Raw genomic sequence first — 23727 nt, 5'->3', positions numbered from 1 at the left:
GTTTAATGTTAGTAGTTTATAATGTTTTTTGTATTAACCTGAATTATAGGTGGAAAACAATGCTTTTTTCCAGTACTTCACCTTCATTATTAATACTACAAATAACTACTACTTGTAACACTATTTCTGATATAGATAACAGTTCTAACAAAACTATTTACTACGTAAATGGTTGTTTCATGAACCCTATACCCCATTTCAACACCCAACACTCGAGAATACCAAGGTTTTACTATACTCATTCTGACTTTGTTCCATATACACATTTTTGTTAATCTGTGTATTCTTCAATTAAATAATTTTATATGAATATTAAAAATGTTTAAAAGTTTTAGAATGTGTTGTAATTGTTTACACCTTTAAGCTTATATTCTCTGACAGGAATAGTTTTAAGAAGGACCTCCACGAAATAAAGTGTTGACTCATACATTCCTTCTTTCCAAAAAAGATAGGAGAGTTTTCTTTCAAAGTGTGCATGACTCAGTTGAACTTTAAAAACATGTACTACAGTGTTCTTCCATCCTTGTCTGTTGATGTAATTAGAACACAAAAGTTGACAATTACAGCTAAAAGGCTTTTAGGTTTGATGTGAAATTTAAAAACAGGGTAAAAAATGCTTTTCATAACAAAAACCATTATTCAAAGTATGAATGACAAAACAGTTGAATTAATACAAATTTCAGGCACAGCAATTCAAAATGCTTTCACTTTTACAGTTATTAGACAAGAATTTCTTCTGCTTTTTAATGCAACCTAGCTTGAGAAATAATGATATTCAACATGGCATTTCACAAAGTATGTTATGTTGATTTGTAGATGTCTTTAAAAGTTTCATTTAAGGTTAAAAAGACTGTATTTCTTTTGTCATCTGTTGAGATAAATGACTGTTCTAGTTCTTCATGTATGAAAGCTTACTCAGTTTCACACCTACACATTATGATAATGACTCATACAGATGGTACTGGATTATATCACAAGAATAGCATATTAAATGTAAAGCATATTAAAAATGATTTTATCTACATTTTATTTAAAAAGAAAAAAATGAAGCTAAGAATGCATATTCTGTTAGAATTGTTAAATAAGAATTATAAAGTTCATTACAGAATCCAATATTTTTAAAGACATAGTATTGTACATGAATTTATTTAAGCCCCAGCTGAAACTACTTTCGGTAGCATATTTGCTGTTAAAATTTATCCTGGCATTTAAGCATATATTGAAGTACATTTTTATCTCCTGATAATATATTAGGAATGTTGTTTTTTTTTATTATGGCTACAATGAAAATGCAGAAAATAGCTTCTTACAGCTCTGCAACAGTAGTGAAACTGGTATAAATAAATACTAATTACTATTGTTAGATTTTCATGTAAAGTTTCAGAGATAAAGTATACAGGCCTTTTTTGAACAACTGACCTGGAAGGAACAGAACCAAATTGCCAGATTCTATTAAGGGTAATAATAGGAACCATTCTCTAAGGTTTACATAAAACATACAAAATTAGTACAATGAATAAGTAAATGAGAACAAACTATCTGTGATGCCTTTATACCGTTCAAGTGAAAACTTCCTGAAAATGTTGTTGACTTGCTCTAGGTCATATGAGTCCAGGCCCTCAGACTGATGAGAAGATGAAGAAGAGTGGACAGATGGAGGCCCATGGGAGAATGTGTCAGTGTCTTCATCTGTAACAAAGATGTGGAGAAGAAGCCTGAGAACTGTCTGTGCATTGTTTGACTACTGTCCTAGAAATTAAGAATTTGCATTCTTAGTTTTTCAGTTTAGAACCATTCCCAGTATATGCATTGTGCAGCTGTAAGCTTTTACAACTGTCTTTTAACTATAATTTATACTTCCCTTAAACCATTTATAATAAACACAAATTAATACATGTGTTTTATTATAAACTTACCAAAATAAAATTACCAAAATAATAGTTCTTAAAATATATACAGATGCAGCCATTCAAAACGAGCGGGGTATGCTGGGGTACAACATGGTGGGAGTGTTGCATCCAAACGCTTCATAATGCGTCTTTCCACGTCGTACTGCGCCCTACTGTATGCAAATTAGATCATGTTAATAGTATCCAGAATTACCTTGTAAAACTGCCAGGTGGAGCTAATGAAGTTTAACCTCTCATGTACAGCATTTGAGCTGTCACCAGAAAACACTCGGTTTCGAATCCCGATCAGTGCTGAGGGACAATCTATTCAATTAAGAATTTAAGTTGTATACTCTTTAGACTTTTAAATTTAAACTGTGTATTACAGCATTTTACTTATTTCATTCTACATTAAAAGTTGGTATATTTTATGAAAGCAAGATTGCTCAGTTGGACAAAAGTACACAACCTACCACCTTTATCATAAATATTTTAATTATGCAGAAATATTTTATGCATCAAAGTCTTTAGCGAAGATATTACTAATAGTATTAATAATGAATGACCTTGGACAAGCTGTAAACTCAAAGTATTGTCCTGGTCCACATTCTTTGTAACCGTCTTTGTAAATGAAAATACTTTATTTTTTCATTGACAATAAGTAACACCACAACATTTCGTTGATCCAATCACGCATTCGTTTCCAATCATACAAAGTAAGTCTTGAGAATCTCCAATTCACCATGCCTTTCACATGCTCATAAAAGATATTAATTTAGGAATATAAACATATTACTGTATGTAAACTGTACTGTATATGGCTGGTCTTGGTAGTTTAAAGAAAAAATACACACCAGTATTCCATTTCTCCCTAAACATTTTAAGCGTCAAAGTCTTACATGTGGTTATTTCGGAAACGTTTTTACGTTCTCCTTCTGAGCATATTATTGCACATTTATATACTTTGTGAAAAGTGATCGTTTTAACCCTTTCTGTGAATATGCTCATTATCGGAGTAAACAAAAGCATACTTTTAGAATTTGATTAATAGGAAATATAATATGGATTCGCATATCTAAATAAAATATTAACGGTATACAGTGCCTTGCGAAAGTATTCGGCCCCCTTGAACTTTTCAACCTTTTGCCACATTTCAGGCTTCAAACATAAAGATATAAATTTTTTATTTTATGTGAAGAATCACCAACAAGTGGGACACAATTGTGAAGTGGAACGAAATCTATTGGATTTTTGAAACTTTTTTAACTAATAAAAAAATGAAAAGTGGGGCGTGCAAAATTATTCGGCCCCTTTACTTTCAGTGCAGCAAACTCACTCCAGAAGTTCAGCGAGGATCTCTGAATGATCCAATGTTGTCCTAAATGACTGATGGTGATAAATAGAATCCACCTGTGTGTAATCAAGTCTCTGTATAAATGCACCTGCTCTGTGATAGTCTCAAGGTTCTGTTGAAAGCGCAGAGAGCATCATGAAGACCAAGGAACACACCAGGCAGGTCCGTAATACTGTTGTGGAGAAGTTTAAAGCCGGATTTGGATACAAAAAGATTTCCCAAGCTTCAAACATCCCAAGGAGCACTGTGCAAGCGATCATCTTGAAATGGAAGGAGTATCAGACCACTGCAAATCTACCAAGACCTGGCCGTCCCTCTAAACTTTCAGCTCAGACAAGGAGAAGACTGATCAGAGATGCAGCCAAGAGGCCCATGATCACTCTGGATGAACTGCAGAGAACTACAGCTGAGGTGGGAGAGTCTGTCCATAGGACAACAATCAGTCTTACACTGCACAAATCTGGCCTTTATGGAAGAGTGGCAAGAAGAAAGCCATTTCTCAAAGATATCCATAAAAAGTCTCGTCTAAAGTTTGCCACAAGCCACCTGGGAGACACCCCAAACATGTGGAAGAAGGTGCTCTGGTCAGATGAAACCAAAATCGAACTTTTTGGCCACAATGCAAAACGATATGTTTGGCGTAAAAGCAACACAGCTCATCACCCTCAACACACCATCCCCACTGTCAAACATGGTGGTGGCAGCATCATGGTTTGGGCCTGCTTTTCTTCAGCAGGGACAGGGAAGATGGTTAAAATTGAGGGGAAGATGGATGCAGCCAAATACAGGACCATTCTGGATGAAAACCTGTTGGAGTCTGCAAAAGACCTGAAACTGGGACGGAGATTTATCTTCCAACAAGACAATGATCCCAAACATACAGCAAAATCTACAAAGGAATGGTTCACAAATAAACGTATCCAGGTGTTTGAATGGCCAAGTCAAAGTCCAGACCTGAATCCAATCGAGAATCTGTGGAAAGAGCTGAAAACTGCTGTTCACAAACGCTCTCCATCCAACCTCACTGAGCTCGAGCAGTTTTGCAAGGAAGAATGGGCAAGAATTTCAGTCTCTCGATGTGCAAAACTGATAGAGACATACCCCAAGCGACTTGCAGCTGTAATCGCAGCAAAAGGTGGCTCTACAAAGTATTAACGCAAGGGGGCCGAATAATTTTGCACGCCCCACTTTTCATTTTTTTATTAGTTAAAAAAGTTTCAAAAATCCAATAGATTTCGTTCCACTTCACAATTGTGTCCCACTTGTTGGTGATTCTTCACATAAAATAAAAAATTTATATCTTTATGTTTGAAGCCTGAAATGTGGCAAAAGGTTGAAAAGTTCAAGGGGGCCGAATACTTTCGCAAGGCACTGTAACTATATTCATGTGTTTTAACAAATAAACATTTATTTGAAAAACTAAAATAGCAAATTTTCTAGATTAGAAAAGAGGAAAGGTTAGAGTGTAATCATTTTTATTTTTTAAATACATTTTAGAAAAGTGTCATTTATACAAAAAAGTTGCATTTAATACCACTCGATACTTATATTAATAGAGATAAGCTCTCTATTAAAGCTCAGATCAAAGATCAAACAGCAATATCTCATACACTGGGACTGATCTGTGATCTGTGATGTGGTTGAGTGTGAATTGTGGCGCTCTAGCAGGCTAGGTGGTGTCTGTATGGTTCACGCCAGCTGGCTGTGCTGAAAAATAAAAACCGGTTTAACAAATCTTAAGCATACTGTAGTTTTTGTTAGACCATTATACATGCAATACACTTCCTCATGATCATCTTAGAATCTTTGAGTAAGCTGCAAGTTTTTTAAAATTTGTAATTATACATTTTAAACACTTTAATTTGGAAAACGGAACACACATTCCATACAGATACAGTACAATTACATTCTCCCGTCTTCCCGTGGTGTAAAACGAATTAGCAGGTGATTGAAATAACAATGCGGTGCCCACACTGGGGTAACGTTAGCTTGAAGTTCGAAAATGATATTGGCACACCTGTAGCTTTTTCACGAAACCTCCTAGAGTTCCGAAAACACTTACGGTGTGTACAAAGTTTTCACAGCCTTCACTATGTCGTTTTTAAGCCATTTATTTTACCACGCTCGAATATTCTTTTGATCACATCTTTGGAAGGGAAACACAGAAAACCTTCAAACCAAATGCATTTAAAAGACCCCAACTTGTGAAAATGTTCACAGCTTGCACATAAAACTAGCAGTGAGATAATTCTCTTTTTTTAAACCTCCGGGTTTTTCATCAATGCGTAATTATGCACTAATTGGAACACGAGGGGATCGCTGTGTACACATGTTCACAACGTAAGAAAAACTGCTCAATACGGCTTCATGCGAAAAAACCTGTATATCACCATAGGAAGCATAACAGCGTAGCCTCCAATTACCCAGACTGTAAGCACAGGAATAAAGCTTTCTTTGATTTCTGAAACCCTTTCTTTATGTCCTATTTTCATTCAGGTAAGGTCAACTATATACAAGATACTGCTGACAGCAGGAAATTCCTATACTTTACTCAGCACCATCTTAAAAACAGCATGGTGAACATGGTGTTCAAACCGATTTATTTTTACACAGAAGACAGACAGCTTCGTGTTGTGAATCTGTTTTTCTAAGAAAACGTGTCTGTGGGGGAAGATGGAGTGTGTGTCTTTCATTGGAAGACTTGCCCTGTTCTACTTTGAAAATACCTGTGAAACTGGTTTGTTTACAAACAATGTAAACACAGAGACTTGGACAGTGGAGTGAAATATGGCACAGCCAGCACTCCCGCAGAGAGACAGAGAGATGCGAAAATCGCACAGTGCCAGGTGAATGCACAATATTAATGTAGGCTTTTCGGGCTCACGTGGATTTGCGCCCTACACCCTGCGGTACCGCTGTGTACATACAGTACGAACATGTTGTGATATTTAGAAATATAAAAAATGTCAATATAATGCCAATAATATTTGTTATTTTAGTTTTAGTAAAAGAAATGTTTATTTTTTTAAAAGAAAACTCATGGCAACAGCTGGGTTTGAACACCCGACCTGGGTTATAAATCAGTCACTTAAGATGTCACGCCACCAAGGCAAGTCATGTGACATCCACTGAAACAGCCATACACATATCAATGGAAAGTCTTATACTGCTGTTTGTGCAACAGTACATGAATATAGTTATACCGTTATTAATTTATTTAGATACATGAATCCATTTTATATTCCCTAATAATCCAATTCTAAAAGTATGCTTTTGTTTAATCAGATAACGAGCGTATTCGCAGAAAAGGTTAAAACGATCAATTTTCACAAAGTATATTAACGTACAGTAATATGGTCAGAAGGAGCACGTAAAAATGTTTAGAAATAACCACATGTAAGACTTTGATACTTAAAATGTTTAGGGAGAAATGGAATGTGTATTTTTTCTTAAAACACCAATACCAGCAATATAGAGTTTACATAATATGTTTATGTTCCTAAATTAATATCGTTTATGACCTTCAGATGCGTTATGCTCTATTATTTTTATGCTCAGCTACTAAAATTTCCCTTTAGTGGTAAAATTCCATATAAATATTCAATACTAAGCAGATTAAAATGTACACAGTAAAGAGATTAAATGATTAAATCTTTTCACTGCCGACCAATGCACCAGGAGTACCCCTGTCGGTCATTTTGGCCAGCCAATCATATACCACGGTATGGCGTGGTGGCTCACACGTAGTTGTGTGCGGTACAGGTTTGTACTGTGCATTTTGAATGGCTGCATCTGTATGTGATTTTTAAAATATTTTGCATCAAATACTCTAGTGCTTTCTTCCTTATGAAAATAAATTAGGTTCTTATTCGACATCTTTTACTGCTTCACTAGCTAGGTTATATACAGTATGTGTACAGGTTTTTAACAGTCCTTTCCTGTCTTTCAGCAGTAGTTCGGTCAAAACCTTCATTAAGATGAAGCAGAGGTCCAATATGTCCAATTAGAACAGCGTGTTTTATTGGGGTAACTTGCCTGGCTGAGGAAAATGACAACCCATTCTTAAGAATGAGACTTTCAGGATCCACAAAAGAAACACGAGAGACCATATAACGCCATGTAGAAGAAACTGAATAAGAGCAAGGATAAAGAAAGCCTAAAATGAAAGGTCAAAAGAAAGCTTTATTAGCATATTAGCTTGATTTCTGAATCAAAGAGAGAGAAAAGTTCAGGACATACTCCTGGGAATACAGTTTGAGCAAAATGCAAAAGGGGAACAAATAAGCATCCTATGATCCTGCTTCTCCACAACAACAACAACAACAACAACAACAACAACAACAATAATAATAATAATAATAATAATAATAATTGCTTACAATTATATACTGTAGCACTTTTCTGGACACTCCACTCAAAGCGCTTTTACAGGTAATGGGGATCCCCTCCACCACCTCCAATACTCAGTTGTGGTACAAGGTGAGCATGATTAAAGAGGATTACATTCAAATTTTATTTAAACTTCAAGTATATCAGAGGACCAGCACACAAGGAATCAAAACATGGCAACTGGGATTCCGTGATGAGCAGTGATGGCTGCTGCACCGAAAAAGAAATGGCAATAAAGAATGTGGTGCTAAAGCATATTAACAATTGGTTACAAATAGAATGCAGTAATACAGACTTCTGCAAATTCATGATATGCCATGAGTTAACAAGCCTTTATTTATAATATATAAAATGGATATATGACTGAACTTAGCCCAAGGAATAGGGGCGATGACAAAAGGTTACAGATTACAAATCTCTACAGGGAAATCTGAGGAGATTCATGAGGTCAAAAGGACCTGAACTATTTTCCTCTGTAAGAAACCAATGCCTAGGACAGTGCAGTACCTGGGAAATGCTAGAGGTCTTAGGGAGCAGAATTGTTAATGCCACAAGCGGGGAAGTTATAAAAAGGGGAGATCAATAATGAAGCACATTTAACCAGAATACACGTGCGTGGCTATACCTAAGAGGCTTATCCTAAAGTGAGCAAAGTGTGGAAAAGGGGGACAGGAAAAGCAGGCATCTGTGGATCCTGTGGAATGGGGAACAATCAATCTTCCACTGATTATTACAATATAGCCAGCCTGGGCTACAAAAGCAGGCAGTCTAAGGTGAAGATTGTGGGAGCACAGCAGGAGTCAGGTAGAAGAGCTGCTGTAGGGATGCTGTTACCATAGTCTTATAAATATTTCTGAGATAAGTGCAAAAACAAAACACAAGTGAAAACAAAAGTAAATAGGAAATGGGATACTGATACATAGGTAGTCAGAAATTAGTGATATACAGTTTGACCAACTCCTGAACTTTTGTTTAGAACAGTTCTAGTCATGCTGACTTGCCCTTTTAAAAAGTGTCAACCTTGAAATAGCAAAAAGTTTGAACAAATAGTTACTTTACCACAAAGATCCACACTGTCAGAATCATAATCCATTAAGCTAAAAAAGAGAAACATTTAGTTAGAATAAGGAATACAAGAAAATATGAACTAAATAAAAACACTAACCAGTCAATTACAGACTCCAAACCCAATGATTTATAGAGTACATACTATGCGTTATACTTAGCATATCCAATGTCTGATGAGCATAAAAAGCAGGATTTGTAGTCTTTAGTGCCTAGGACTTTTACAGGGCAAAATGTCACTCACTACAGAGCTCTCTGTTCTGTCTAATGGAAAAAACAAAAGGTCTTTCTGCAGCACAGAGTAATGCAAATTTACCCAGAAACATCAACAAAGAAGACAAGGAAAATCCCTGCAGATAGACTGGCATTGGAATAAAGTGTCTCCTGAATTTACCTTCTTGGTTGAGTTTCATGATCCCCTTCTTTATTACGTCTGACAATGGAGTCATTCCCTGGTGGCTCTGCGGTTGTGGACATTATACTGTCATTTCGACACCGTAAGAGCTTTTTAGAGAAACAGACGAAAAGAAAACTAGATTAACACTTTTGTATGGTACAACAGGTACATAACCTGTTTTACATTTCTCCTAAAATATTTCTAAACACTTACCAAAAATCTGCTTTCATATTATATGCTGAGTCAAGACTGGAAGCACAATTAATTTCACAATTATGTTCATGCATGTTCCTAAAAGTTGTGACTAAATTAGTACACAAAGAAATATATTTGTTTTGATTAGATAGAATGTAGAATCAGACTTCAATAAATTATTTTACTTATACTTCTGAACATTAAAAACAAACCCATAAATAAACCAATTAGAACTCACATGTTTATTCAACACTTCAGATGTGTTCATGTTTGTGGTTGTAGAGGCGGTGTCTGTCCCTGTGCTAGCCCCATCAGACAGTTCCCCAGGAGTTAATACAGCTAACGCGGCTGAAAGGGATGAGGGATAAAGAAAAGTGCAGCAAAAGTATTATTAATTTTCTTAAAAGACCCCAAAACAACAAAGAAAATTTCTTTCTGCATAACAAAATTTAACAATGTCATGTTTAGTCAAAATTTCATTTCCCATGAATCATTAACTGTGAGAACTTGCAGTGAACTCTAGCTAATTACCTTGAAAATCTGGTGGCTTACTAACAGTGATTGGAGACTTCACTCTTACATTCTGTAAATAAAAAATAAAAGATACATTATATTATACATAATCTTTGAGTATACAATTACAGAAGAAAGGTACTGTTCAAACCATATAAAATATCAAGTAGTGCATCTCACTGATACTCTTAACATTAAGAGGTTACTGAAACAAAAAAAAACTACAGTACAATATGCTAAAGTTTATAATGCAAGGAAAAATATTATTGACTCTTTAAATCAAATTTAGACACTTTTTAAGCAGTATAAAGCTGTTGAGATTAAAAAGTAATGATAAACATCTCAGACAATACTTTTTTCAAATTGCAGTTCTATGCACAGGAATCTTACTGTCAGTCCTTTGAGGTTAGGCCTGCGTTTTAGCCGAGGTTCAGGCTGAAAGAACTTATTGTCTTCAGGAGATTCCTCATCAGATTCCTCTTCTTGGCCATTGGGTTTTGGGTCTTGAGGTCCAAAGGTCTGGGACATGATTGTTATGGGAATGTCTCGGGGTAAACTCTGTGGAGGGAAAAGTGTTTTAAACAAAAAGATTCTGCAACTCACAATTACATCCAGCATGAAACAGCATTGCTTTTACTATGAAAAAAAAGAATTCAAAGTAATGCTGATTTACAGCACATGCTAATTTTTAATTTCTAAATTTAAACTATTATTAACAAAGGGAGGGATGCTTACAGAAAATAATAATTATTTCATCTGAAACCAGTATGAATACAAGTAATTTCTAAAAGTATTCACTCTCCTTCATGAGCCAAGGAATACTCAGCAAGGTCATGTGGCTTCTTCAGCTTTCCATGAACAATTTGGTAGGAGAAATTAGAACAGGAAATAGATTACAAGACATAGATTTATTAAACTAACACACCAAAGTCACAACATGTAGAAACTATTATAAATTAAAATGTACAACAGGATAGAGATCACCCAAACTCTTCTGCTAGACCGCTAAAATTTATTAGCTAATGCTCAGAAGAGCATAAATCAATTGGGCTTCAATATACATTGTTAAATAAAGTATAAGCCTGCCCTCTAAATTAATGACACAAAGGAGGTGCCCTTTGGTTCCTAGCAAAGGTACATCCAAATAGCGACAAACTATACTTCTTTACTTTAGTCTACATTATGTCCCTTCAGTGCCAAATACCTGATAGGTTTCTGTTCATCAAGGAGGAATCCAGTAGAGAAAATGGGTTGTAAAGCTATAACTCATTGTCTCCTGTTTTGTTGCTTCTACTTTCTTTCTATATTTACCCCTTCTTGTCCTATATTCTCTTTTTATACCACAAAGGCACATTAGCTGCCGGTCATTACATTTCCAGCCTGGTTAAGTGGGAAAGCCATGTGGTTTCTATTTGATGTTTTCTAGTTAAATACTCCAGCATGAAAACAACTCAATACACCCTTTATCAACCACTTTCATTACACTGGTACTTGGGATAGGAGAAGTCCCTTTTTAAAATAAAGGACATTTATACATTCATACCTTGCTAAAGAGCACTTTACTTACAAGACCGTGTTAAAAAGAGCAATACGTTTACATATGTATTTTTGTTATCGTCAATGTATTATACTAAATAAGGTGCAGAATATTTTTTTAATGCAAAATTCAAAATTAATGTTTATTGATGAATTTGAACATTTTAAATGTGCACTATGAATGCATGGTATCAATATCACCAGACAGTTTGATGCTTTGATCTTATGGATTTTGTTCTGTCTTTGACTGCACAAAATGTATTAACTAAATAATAAACAATTTTTATTTAGTAAGAATTTTTTATTAGATCATGTCATTTATCATCATTTTATGTGTACTATAGAGATCATGCAATTTTTATTTTTCCACATGACTGCTTCATAATACATTTAAACATACTATAGCAGCTTGCATCAAAAATGCTGTAACATATACTTTGCAAATATTCAAATACATCACATACACCTAAGCTCCTAAGCTAATTTGTTTTATGTCCAGTTATGAGAACCTGGTAAGAATCAGAGGCTTCTACATGTATTTTAATGGGAATAGTGTAGCTTTTAGGAATTGTTGCCTTCAAGCAGAAGTTTTGGAACTAATTCTGCTTATTTATAAGTATATTGGATGAGTATACAGGTATAGGCATTTTAAGACTGAAATTAAATTACATGAAATTAAAAAGTGAAAATCTTAGACCACACTCCTTCATTCTTGCTAACCTGATCCAAGCAATTGGCATCCTTGTAAAGGCGTCGGAGTTTAGACTCTAGGTTGACAATTCTGGCCTCCTTCCGCACAATCTCAATATGCAGCTCATCACTCTTCTCCTCCAGTTCACGGATCTGCTTCCTGTACTTGTCTTTATCAATGAGGCACTGAGAGAACTGGTTCTGGGCTTCATCACGGGCACGGAAGGCCTGAGACACCCAAGGCAAACAAAAAAAAAATTAGGCTACTTCTCCCAGGAAAATACTTTTATGTTAGTTTCTATTCTATAAAACTCCAAAAAGTCTTTTTTTTTTCTCAAATTGCAAATGCATCAGTTAAGAATTTTATGGAACACAGTTTCACATTTGGCAATCTTAGTGATCAGAAAGATCAAATTCTACATTTTAGTGGGACATGGAAGCAGATTCTAAAACAATTATTGATTTATTATGGTGCTCTAGTATTCAGTGAGTCAGGACACACAGCCGAGGATAATGGAAACTTTTAGACACACTATTAAAAACTAAATATCACAATGGAAAAAACAGATGAGGTGATGAATGGATAGTTTCCTATCAATCACTGCTATATTTATAGATTCCTCTAAGGGACACTCATGACCTAAGGTGTTTATCAAGGTTATGTTCAAATATGGTCTGCACCTTAACCAGTTCCAAAACACCTGGACAGTATTTTCTATTCTTACTTGCTATATACAGTAGCATTGCTAGATTGAAAACATTGAAAAGATCTGAAACCACCTATCCAAAAAAAATCTTGTGATATTTCTGAGGAACACAGAAGGGGTTTGGCAAAAGCAGAGATTTTGTACATAACATTCAGTTTTTAAGCTTATATGAGAACTCTCCTGCATTTTTCAGGAATACTTAATGTGTTTGACTCTTTGGCAACCTCATACTTATTATGGTTAGAACCTACATGTTTTTCCTATCAAGCATGGCTTTTGAAAACATATAATTTTCTGCCCAGCTATCTACATTGGTGAAACAGGAAGGAGACTGGGAGACCGCTTCAGGGAACATGTCAGGGCTGTGAGGATCAAAGATCTTTCCAAGCCCATAGTTTCCCATTTCCCATACTGATCTCTCCGTCTGCATTCCCAAAGAGGGGTTTCAGAACTCCTATTGCAGAAAGACACCTGAAACCAAAATTATCCTAAAACTAGGATCACACCTTCTCCGTTCTCTGAATGACAGACTCATTTCCTTCTATTCCTCTCTATTCATTTGCAGATTTTGACTTCACACCTCTGTTCACCTCTCTCGCTCTCTCGACTTCACACCACTGTCGACTCTGCTTCTCTCCTGCTCCAACCCCCTCTCCACTCCCGACTTTTGTTCTCCCTTGCTTTATCAGCTGTCGATTTTCCTCTCTCTCTCACCCCTGATGAAAGCTCTATAGCCGAAACGTTGTGTTTCTTTTCTTCTCTTTTCAGCATGGAATAAACCTTTACTTGTTCCTTTGCATTCTACACATGTTGATGCAGCTACCTACTTGAAATAATTTTCTGAATTCATCCTCACAGTATCTGTGTATTTCACAGGTGAGCCAAATCACTAAAATCTCCCATTTAGGATAATCCAAAAGCAGACCTGATCCCGCTCCCTCTCCACCTCTTCCAGTTGGATCATGATGGTATTCATGCGGTTCTTGTACATTTCGCAGTCCTTTACCAGTGTGGAACATTTCAGCTCCAGATCCTCTTTTTCTTCCAAGTACTGCAGGAATATTGTTAAACACAAACGAGTTGTGACATAGGTAAGACTTTAGATTGACTATGGAGATGGAACATTGACATTATGGATTTCTTCATGATATTTCCTGTAATGACCTGCCCAAAATTATGCCTCTTAGTCTGCAACTTCAAGAGGGAGATACACCTGGGTTTGAACCACAGATAGAGAGAACCTGTTATAATTCCACATCAGGGCCATTTATAAGTCAACGAGGAACATGCCACATGAACCCTACATCTGATGACAACATGACCAATTGTCACTCATAACAACACAATATAAAAGGCTTTGCCCAACAAATTCAACAAATTCTTCAAGACCCCTGACCACTTGAGAGCAAGAAAATTTATGTAAATGCAACCAGCACTATTGAACATGCAACTGACCTGACTTAGCTGAAAGCATCTGTTTGGCCGAGAGACCATATGCAAAACAGAATTCTGCCCAAGACTTCCTCTGCCAAAGGAAAAGTTTTGTGGCAAGATCCAAATTGTAGTTTTGCCTGATCAATGAAATAATACTGTGGAACTTCAGTCGATACCATTGAATATCAGTGAATAATCAGTTTAAGCAGCTACAAAATACAGGTGAGCAGTCTTTCTAAGTTTTTCCCCATTTAAGTCTTGACTTATATTCCTTATTTTGACATTTCAGGGAAGCCAACTTCAATGTAAGGTGGAACTCTCTCTTTTTTTCTACTGCACCAGCTTGTCCACCTTTGGCTTAGTGTCAGGATCAACTCAACACAAAGGACTGGATGCTGTGACTAAATCCACCATATTTCTCCCTGTGGACTTTTGAAAAACATCAGAACAGCCTGGCCAAACATTCTTTTGATCAGTATAAATTCCATTTTTTACATAATCACACTTGAGAATTATTAAGGAACATGTAAAGGTTTATTCCATGCTGAAAAGAGAAGAAAGGAAACACAATATCATTGTCGAAACACTGTGTTTCCTTTCTTCCCTTTTCAGCATGGAATAAACCTTTACTTGTTCCTTTGTAGCCTACGCATGCTGACGCAGCTACCTACTTGAAATACTTGAGAATTATAATATTATTACAAACAATTTAAGAAAGTAACTTAATATTTACTTTTCTTTTGACCACATGATTGTTGAAGTTATTATATGAGACTTACTAAATTATGAGGTTGGATAAAATTATAACAGTCAGCATATATTAACTATGTTCTGATATACTGATATACTGTACATCCCTAAATTAGTGATCAGCCAAATTTAGCATGGCAGAGTGATTCATATACTGTATATTTATACCCTATCTTGGCATTTTTTGCATATTTTATTATTGTATTAATAAAATTGGAATATACTGTATTTCTTTAAGTCCTTAGCATTCCTAGTAGCCATAAAGGTACTGTTGGGTTCACTCAACAGTATTTAGTAAACTTGTTTATTTAGGATTGCAAAAAACACCTGTACTTCACAGATTCATAGATCAATAAAAAACCAATAATCTACTGCAATGCTGCTAGAGTAACTTTACTTGAAAATGTGACTATATTTGACTGTCTATACACTATGTGAAAGTCTCTTTTGGCTTTTAGGAGAAAAAAAGCCTGAGGAAGCAAAACAAATATGATGACAACATGGAGAAAAATCTTCATAATGAATGTTTCAGAAGCAAAGATGATTTTTTAATTTATTTTAATTAAATTTGAGAAACTAAAAGAGATCATTAAAGAATTATGAACAAGCATAAAACCCAATCAAAAATAAACAAAACCCCTCCTTCTGCTGGAATCATCGCTTTCAAAGCTTGTTCTATGTTCTATTATTGTAGTTTCAATCAAGTCAAAAAACAGTTTAGATATAATTTTTTTCTCTGTGTTCAACAATTATAACACATACTTTAACTGTGTCATCGTCAAATCCTGTACTCACTTGTTTCACCTCTAAATACCAATGCTCCACAGTGTAACCACACATGGCGAGTGTCCTTATGACAGAGCTCAGAAAGTGTAACTATATGCATTCTCACCTTGTCCCTTAGCTCTTCCGCCTGGCGTACTTCTTCATGTAGGTTATACAGCCTGTTAACAAGTTCCTGTCGATCCTCCAGAGCCTCCTGCCTGTCATGCTCTAGGATATCCAGTATAGCCTTCTCTGAGTCTGGCAGGACCTGCTTTCCAGGCTATTGGGAAAAATAGATAAAAACAGAGAGTTAGGTTAATGTCTAGTGTTTGTCTTCAACTGTCTTTAAGACTTGTTTGACCTAGAGCCTAAGAAACTTCATAAAAACACACAATGTTCCAGAAAGTAAGATTTTTAAATGAAGAAAGCTATTTCCTACTGATATTTTCACTGTGGAGTATATGACAAATATCCACACCAAGTAATGCAAAAGAAAAAAAAATCACAATATTTAAGAAAAATGTAAGAATATCACCATTATTGACTAAATAAATGTGAAGAGACAGAAGGTGGAGGCCTATACACTTCATTGTTATTTGTACATTCCATATTTTCACTGAAATGTATAGATTTCTGCACTAAGTTAGTTGATTTAAAAAACAATTGCAACTTTGAAGCTGATGTAAATCCATGAACATCACAGCTTTATCTGTAGCTGCTGAACTGGAACTAATCTGGTAAACACACATCAAAGTAGCAAACAAGCAGCAAAAATAGCTTTCAGTTAAACTTCTGTTATAATAATGAATCAGGAATTCTTCTACATACAGTATATACTGATAACACATAGAAACTTCTCGCATACAACTGGAACAAATGAACAAAATTCATTGTGAGGAAAGTGATCAAATCTTTTAAGTATACAGTAAGGGGCACTGACCTTTTATTCAACAGACATGACAAAGATAAATTCATTATCTTAATTAACATTTATCGTGTACAGGGTTGATCAACAGGGGGTTACACTGAATGTCACAGGCTATCGGTGTGCATGACTACTGTTGGAAGTAAAACAAGCTGTGTAACTATGGCTCATGCTTTGAACCAGGTGTCTTGTGGGATTCTATTCCATTCATCTTGTTAATCATGGACAAGCATGTGCCTGTTCACTGATCTCTGAGTCCTTTTACTAGTCAATGAACATGTCATCCTAGTTCATTACACACATATTCGATGGGTCTCATGATGTAGGACTTTATGAATGTAGCACTGTGCAATCCATTTGCTATCAATCATCTAGACATTCCTGCCTGGACCATCGTATTTGGACTTCCTCATCACCTGAACTGTTGCACCCAACAATCATTCTCCACATCTTCATTACTAAAAAGGACTTAGCTCCCCTGTTGGAGAGTCCATCTGAGGTAACCTAGTCAAATCTCCAACAAAACAGTGGAACAAAGGTGTTGTTTTCATGATAAATGGGCATATTGGTTACTTTCTTTTTGTTTTTTCTCAGTTCTTACCAGACATGACTTTCAGCAGGTTAAATCACCTCATTACCTTAACTTTTAGCTCATCTATCCTATATCTGGTATCTGGTTACATTTTCATCATCTTGTCTTCTTATTCCTTTAAAGTTTGTTTTCTGGCTGAAAAAACAGCTGCTTAGCATTTTACAACTGCTTCCACACCTACAGACATCTACCCAGAAAAATCTGTTTGTATTAAAAGGCAACATACCAAGTTTGAATGGTCACAATGCACGATTTTGGGTTCTTGCTTTCAGGGACTATGCCTTTCAATGTGCCTTTCTGCATTGACACAGACTGAATACCTGTAGAATGGACTGCAGCTCCTGAACCTTCATCTTCAGCACTTCATTCTCCCTCTCCAGCTCCAGGACCTGCTCTTTGCGAGGTCGATTCTCAATGTCATTCTTTAGCTTCAGTGACTGCTTCCTTTCTAGCTTACACTCCTCTTCCACCTTGTTCAGCTTGTGCTTTAACTGGTCAATCTGAAATTAAAACAATTTGCCAGCCTTTTTTAATGGCAGGTACAGACTTTGCATTTTACTGCATGAACATCCCAGAAAAATAACATTATACACTTTGACTCCTAGCTGAATCAAACTAAATATCCTAAACTAAATGACAGTGATCAGTGGCAGTTCATTTTCTGGGGCTAGTGGAGCAAAGTTCCACCACAGGAAAGTAAAAATAATGTAAAATAAATTTAGCTTACATCCACAGAAGAGTGATGAAAAGCTGTCTTGACATATATTTTTCATTTCAAGAAATCCTGGAAATTAAATATTCAGAACCTCATCAGCCAGTCAATTGTGTAATTAGTCAAAGGTTTCCTGCATGAAAATAGTCTATTCATGAACAAAAGTTTATGTATACTTATCTTCTTATTATTTGGATATGAATAGTCTGTGGCAACTGTGAAATTTACTTTCATTTAAATATTTCTGTTGAGTATTTAAAATAAGCCAATTAACTTATAGACGTTTTCAGCACTCTTTTCATTCTATGAATGACATACAGTAAGATAGTGCACAATTATTCTATACTCCCAATCATAATTTAAACTGCATATTTTCATACAGGTACTGAATTAACATGCTACTTGGTAATTAGCTTAGTACAATTATTGATTACTATGGCAAGTGTGTCTACAAAAAGTGTTTTTCAATGCGAAGCAAGCAAAAGAAATATTAAATAGCCCCGTATAATGCAGGGTTAGTCAAAGGTAAGATTGATACTAAAAAATTTGGCCATTAATTATTGCCTGACATACAGTATACCAAATACTTCCCTTCCATATAGACCTTTCCCCCCCACCTCCCCTATACTAAATACAGCATAGTCCAGGTTTTCTTAAACCGCTGCACTGCTGTCCTTTCAATTCACTCTGTTGCAGTATTTTATTATAACAAGAGGACAAACTGCTATATTAATCCAACTAGTTAACAATTTAGAAACTGTAAAACTGGTTGCAATGAAGTACTTACTGCAATTGAGTTCACTGGAATTGCTGCAGTGTGAGATACTCTCATATAAACTGATATACTGTATATATACTGTAAATTGTCTATTTATATTATCTGTATAATGTTCCAAAGAGAAAAAAGGAACAACAGCCTTACAGTCAAGCCAATAAAATGTCAGGAGAAGAATTTGTCGTTTAATAAAAGAACGCTTTTCAATGAAACAGCATGAGAAACTAATTCTGAAAATGTATTAATTTAAGAATAATCATCTTGGTGTTCTACTGTTTTTCTCAAGCACAGCCTTGATCATTTGCAGGCACTCCTTAGCTTTAGTTATCCAACTCACTGAGGAGTCAGGAATCAACAGGAAGAAGCACAAACCTCACCTCAAGCTGGAGGTCACGGCTCCTCATGACAGCCATGTTCTTCTCCTCACTAAGTTGGGCGTAGCGCATAGCCAGGTTGTAATTGTCATCCTTGACTTTCATGAGCTCGTCCATGCAGTTATTCCTCTCCTCTTTCATCTTGTTGTAGCGCTCCTGGAAGGTGAGCAGCTCTTGATTGACTAGACGGAGTTTCTTGTGCTCATCTTCCAGAGTCTGGTGCTTTCCCAAGATTTCCACACGCTGCACATCCTTGGCCTTGGCCTGCTGCTGAAGTTTGATCACCTCGTTCATGAGGAACTGTGTCAGCCCCTCATGACCTTCCTCCACTGAAAATAGTACAGTTCATTATATGACAGCTTTTAAAGTTCTTCTTCTGACCTACAAAGACCTAGTTCTCTCATTTTATGCCTTATGCCATACCATCTGCATACTGATGGGTAGTCTCAAAGAGTCGGAGACTTAAAACCACAAAAAATTAAGTCAGGAGTGTATTGTGAGCTGGTGTTTGTTGCATAAGAAAAGTCCCTCAAATGGCAAACTGATGATGCCATTTTAACACTTTACAATACCTAGACTGGAGGACTCCATCCCTGGTCCTGGAGAACTCCAGCCCAGTTATTCCTATACGTCACATTAATTTATTATTTAAAGTTTAGAAACAAAAAGTTTAAGCCTTTGACCTATTAAGCAAGCAATTTGTTTAAAGAATGAAACTCTTGCCAGTGAGGACAGAGGGGTAATAAAGTTTTTTTCAAAATAATCTCTAAATTACTTAACTGAACACATTACTTGCTTAATTGACCAATGATCAATTGTTACCAGTCTTTAGAAGTTGATTACTTAATGGTTACCTATAAAAAGGGTGGACTCGGGCTCTCCAGGACCAGGTTTGGACAACCGTGACTAGACTTACTAAGTATAGTGTCGTTTAGTAGGCGTTACGTGATGGAGCGTAACATTTAATCTAGACTACATGAAACCACAAAGTCCACATAACTGTTGGCCAAACCCAAGTGATTGACCTTCACTTCTTTCTGAACATCAGCATGTAATGCTATTTTTGTAAATTTTCCTTGCTGAAGGGAGGTTTGTGTTAAATAGCTTACCAACAATAGTAGAGAATCTGCGAGTGGGTTCCTTCCCAGTTACCAGTCTGTAAAGATCAGGATAGTAAAACTCCAGACTTTCCAGAAACACCACATAGCCCCGCTGACCCTTGGTGTGCAATATATCCAATAGCCGCCCTTTAAAGAAAAACAATTTTTATTGGTCCTAAATATAATGTGAGGGTTTATAGCAAACATAAGTGTTCAATTACACTATTCAACACATTCTTACTAGGGTAATGATGAGTGCATGTAAATTTGCTGAGTGTAGGAAATAAATCTTCCCAATGATATTTGGTGACTTTATTTATCATTGACATTAACACCATTAGTATTGTAGCTGAAACAAATACTTTTTAGAAATCACTCTAGTTTCAGAGAATGGATCTCATAATGGCTTACTGTACCGGTCATCTCTTTACAAAGCCAAACAGTAGTCTAAGAAAACTCTAAAATAATCTTTTACTGAGATACTTCTGTATACTTCTGAATAAGTCCCATTCAAGCTCAATGTCTAAATAGATAAAAGCTAATAAATAATAGTATTAGAAAATGGAATAAGGAAAGGTTAATTCCATGCTGAAAAGAATAAAGAGGAACCACAAAGCTTTTGCTGTCAAGCCTTCATCAGGTATGAACTGCAAAAGTAAAAGTAAAGAATGAAATAACAGAAAAATTATAACAGGAAATGATAAAGAAGTAGTAAATTCGCTAGGATAATGATAATAGAAGATGTCAACCATATGTTACAGAACAGGGGTTGGAACCTATGCCACACATGCCATTATTGGGGCGTAATGGGATTTTTAATAGCATGTGAAATAAAAGTCAAATAAGCCATGAAAAAAACAAGTTAAAAAAACAATAAAAACAATATGCTTGACTCTTTACAACATACTACGCATATGAATGAACTCGAAATTTGGAGTACACATGCAAGAATTGGTATCAGAATTTTCTGTCAGATTTCAGGATTTCCAGTGTTTTGGCCTGATGTTTTCTTTTCTGATTAAACCTGACGGCTTTGATACCAGTGACATGGATTTTTCAGTATTTGGTGGATTGAAGATTTTGAAATGCACCACCATTAAGTTAGCTTGAAATTCAATATTCGTTCGATCTTTATTTTTCGTACTTCAACAGTTTCTTAACAATACCACTAAGAGATGTCAAACTTCTTGCATTTTGAAAGCAATTTGTGATTTTTTTTTCACAAAATGTCACATTATCATTTAAACACCTATTTATTTTTGAGACACAATGTTTCAGATGCCAATTTTATAAGGCAAATACACAGAGATTTCAAACCACTAATGTTTAAAATATTGAGAATTGGGATTTTTCAGCATTTGGATCAAAATACTGTACCTCTTTAAACATGTATTTTCACACATAAAGTGTTGCTTACTCTGATCTATTAAGTTCATGGTAAATCATTTGAGCATTAAACAGGCATATATAACACAGAATAGATGACAGCCTACAAAAATAAGAAGGAAGAAACAATGGCAGGAACACAGAGAAACAGAGAGAAAGAGTGCTTGCTGTCATATTTTATATTAGGAAATTGTGATTTCTTGTATTGTGGAATCCTCAGATTAAAAATATTTTCTCTAAACTGGTGTTACATTTTTAGAATATGGATATTGATTTCCATCCAAAATTTTATTATGACACAGGCCTTTCTCTTTTTGACCTCTTTAAGATAATTTATAGTGCTTTTCAAGTTACAGGGCTAGAATACTGGTCTATAGACTTGTGTGTATGTGTTACAGTGCACCTAGTTTATGTAGAGTAACATTCTGTGTTGTTTATAATTGTTGTTAATAACTATTTGTTTAATTGTCCAAGTTTTAACTCCGATTTATTACTCTTTCACCAAAATTGTGCCATAGAATATGAAGAACACAGGAGCAATTTCTCAGATTTAATATCAAATTAAAGCTATAGAAAATCAAGGAGATATGCACATGGATCAGGAACTAGTGTACAAGCAGGAAACAGTGCACCATTTAAAGATGCATAACCTCCAACTGAGCACATGTAAGCAGTGCACAGCAGTTCTCTATCCTTTGTGTACAAAAACCTTTGTTTACAATATAAAAACATTCTGACAAATTCAACATTCATCACAACACCCTATAAATTTAAATCCTGAATCAAAGCAAACACATACCATGTACCATTTTTCATCCTTTTAAAATTTTCCTTCAGTGAGAAGATTCAAAGATGCAATGGTGTTTGAGATTTTAAAATTTCCATTTTAAATTGTTACTTGGAAATGAATGTTATGACAAATTTGGTATACCAGACAATAAAATGTTTTGCAATCTTCATGTGTGTTTCACTGAAAAGTATTACTTTTCAGCTGTGTATATACACTATTAAACATCAAAACTGCCGTATAAAAAAACTGTTCTGTCACAAGATAAAATAAATCTAAAGTATATCTAGCGAAAATAAGTCATTTTTTTTAACTGGCTTTCATTTAAGTCAAAGAAATTATGTTGTTTGGGAGCAATTAAATTAATAACAGCATATCAATCTTTTTTGCTATATAAACTTTTGGACCTCCAAAAAAATCTATAGTCTTTACTTCCAATCTTACAATTATTCTTGTTCTTATTATTATACTTATTTCAGTATACTTTAGTTTTAAAATATTCGCAGTACTGTATGTAGGGATATTTGTCTTTTTCAATTTAGTTGTCTCAACAAATGCACTCATCCAATAACTTATTTTCACTACATGAATATGTTGTCACGATTATAGTCCCCCCTCCTTAAGGGTGCTCCAGCCCTTTCACGTGAGACTTTATTCTGTGCACCTGTTCCCTATTCCCAGCCCACCTTAAAAGCCAGGCGCTGACGCTCATCCGGGCTCTGCATCTGATTTCCGTATCGTGCGAGTCCGGGACCTGGAAGCGCCTGGTCCCGTTAAGGTTTTAATCTCGGTTCCCGTTCCTGTTCCCTGTCCGCCGGTTCCGACCCGGCCTTCGTGTTTTTAATTCCTTGTTCTGATGGATCTCCTGGTTTTGGACTTACCCTTGTGTTTTGGATATTCCCTAAGGACTACTCTTTTGGATTGTTCGCCTCGGCCACACCTTCCCCGTGCACCAGCGCACCTTGGACACGCCCCCCTGTCTTCAGCCCCGTATTCCTGCATGACGTTTCCCCAGTGTTTCCCCACTTCGTCGGATTGTGTCATCCGCATAGGGTCCGGAAAGAACTGTTCGTTAAAGAATGCAGAGCCAACACCTGGACCCCGCGGACGGCACCCTGGCAGCCTGGATTCCATCTGTTTTTTTTTCTTCCCCTTTTTTTTTTCTTAGGGCTTCGGAGCCGCCCTGAAAAGGAGGGGCGTACTGTCACGATTATAGTCCCCCCTCCTTAAGGGTGCTCCAGCCCTTTCACGTGAGACTTTATTCTGTGGACCTGTTCCCTATTCCCAGCCCACCTTAAAAGCCAGGTGCTGACGCTCATTCGGGCTCTGCATCTGATTTCCATATCGTGCGAGTCCGGGACCTGGAAGCGCCTGGTCCCGTTAAGATTTTAA

At 36.0% G+C, this 23727-nt stretch overlaps 1 protein-coding gene across 2 annotated transcripts in view; it reads right to left on the bottom strand.

Moving 5' to 3' along the window:
* card11 (caspase recruitment domain family, member 11) overlaps positions 1-23727 on the bottom strand; it is a 62183-nt gene that overhangs the window by 9498 nt on the left and 28958 nt on the right. For both annotated transcript variants that reach the window (XM_088612164.1, XM_088612165.1), the window contains exons 3-14: positions 20172-20309; positions 19066-19391; positions 17522-17701; positions 15812-15964; positions 13661-13786; positions 12059-12256; positions 10193-10360; positions 9821-9872; positions 9528-9637; positions 9092-9201; positions 8692-8729; positions 1557-1689 (exon numbers count right to left, since the gene is read on the bottom strand). In XM_088612164.1, the coding sequence (XP_088468290.1) occupies positions 1557-1689; positions 8692-8729; positions 9092-9201; positions 9528-9637; positions 9821-9872; positions 10193-10360; positions 12059-12256; positions 13661-13786; positions 15812-15964; positions 17522-17701; positions 19066-19391; positions 20172-20309 (1732 nt within the window). The remainder of the gene's footprint in view (positions 1-1556; positions 1690-8691; positions 8730-9091; positions 9202-9527; positions 9638-9820; positions 9873-10192; positions 10361-12058; positions 12257-13660; positions 13787-15811; positions 15965-17521; positions 17702-19065; positions 19392-20171; positions 20310-23727) is intronic.

The sequence above is a fragment of the Lepisosteus platostomus genome, chromosome 19 (genome assembly GCF_059453375.1).
Source record: "Lepisosteus platostomus isolate fLepPlt1 chromosome 19, fLepPlt1.hap1, whole genome shotgun sequence".
In the NCBI taxonomy this organism is placed as follows: Eukaryota; Metazoa; Chordata; class Actinopteri; order Semionotiformes; family Lepisosteidae; genus Lepisosteus; species Lepisosteus platostomus.
This window is presented reverse-complemented; position numbering and strand designations above follow the sequence as displayed.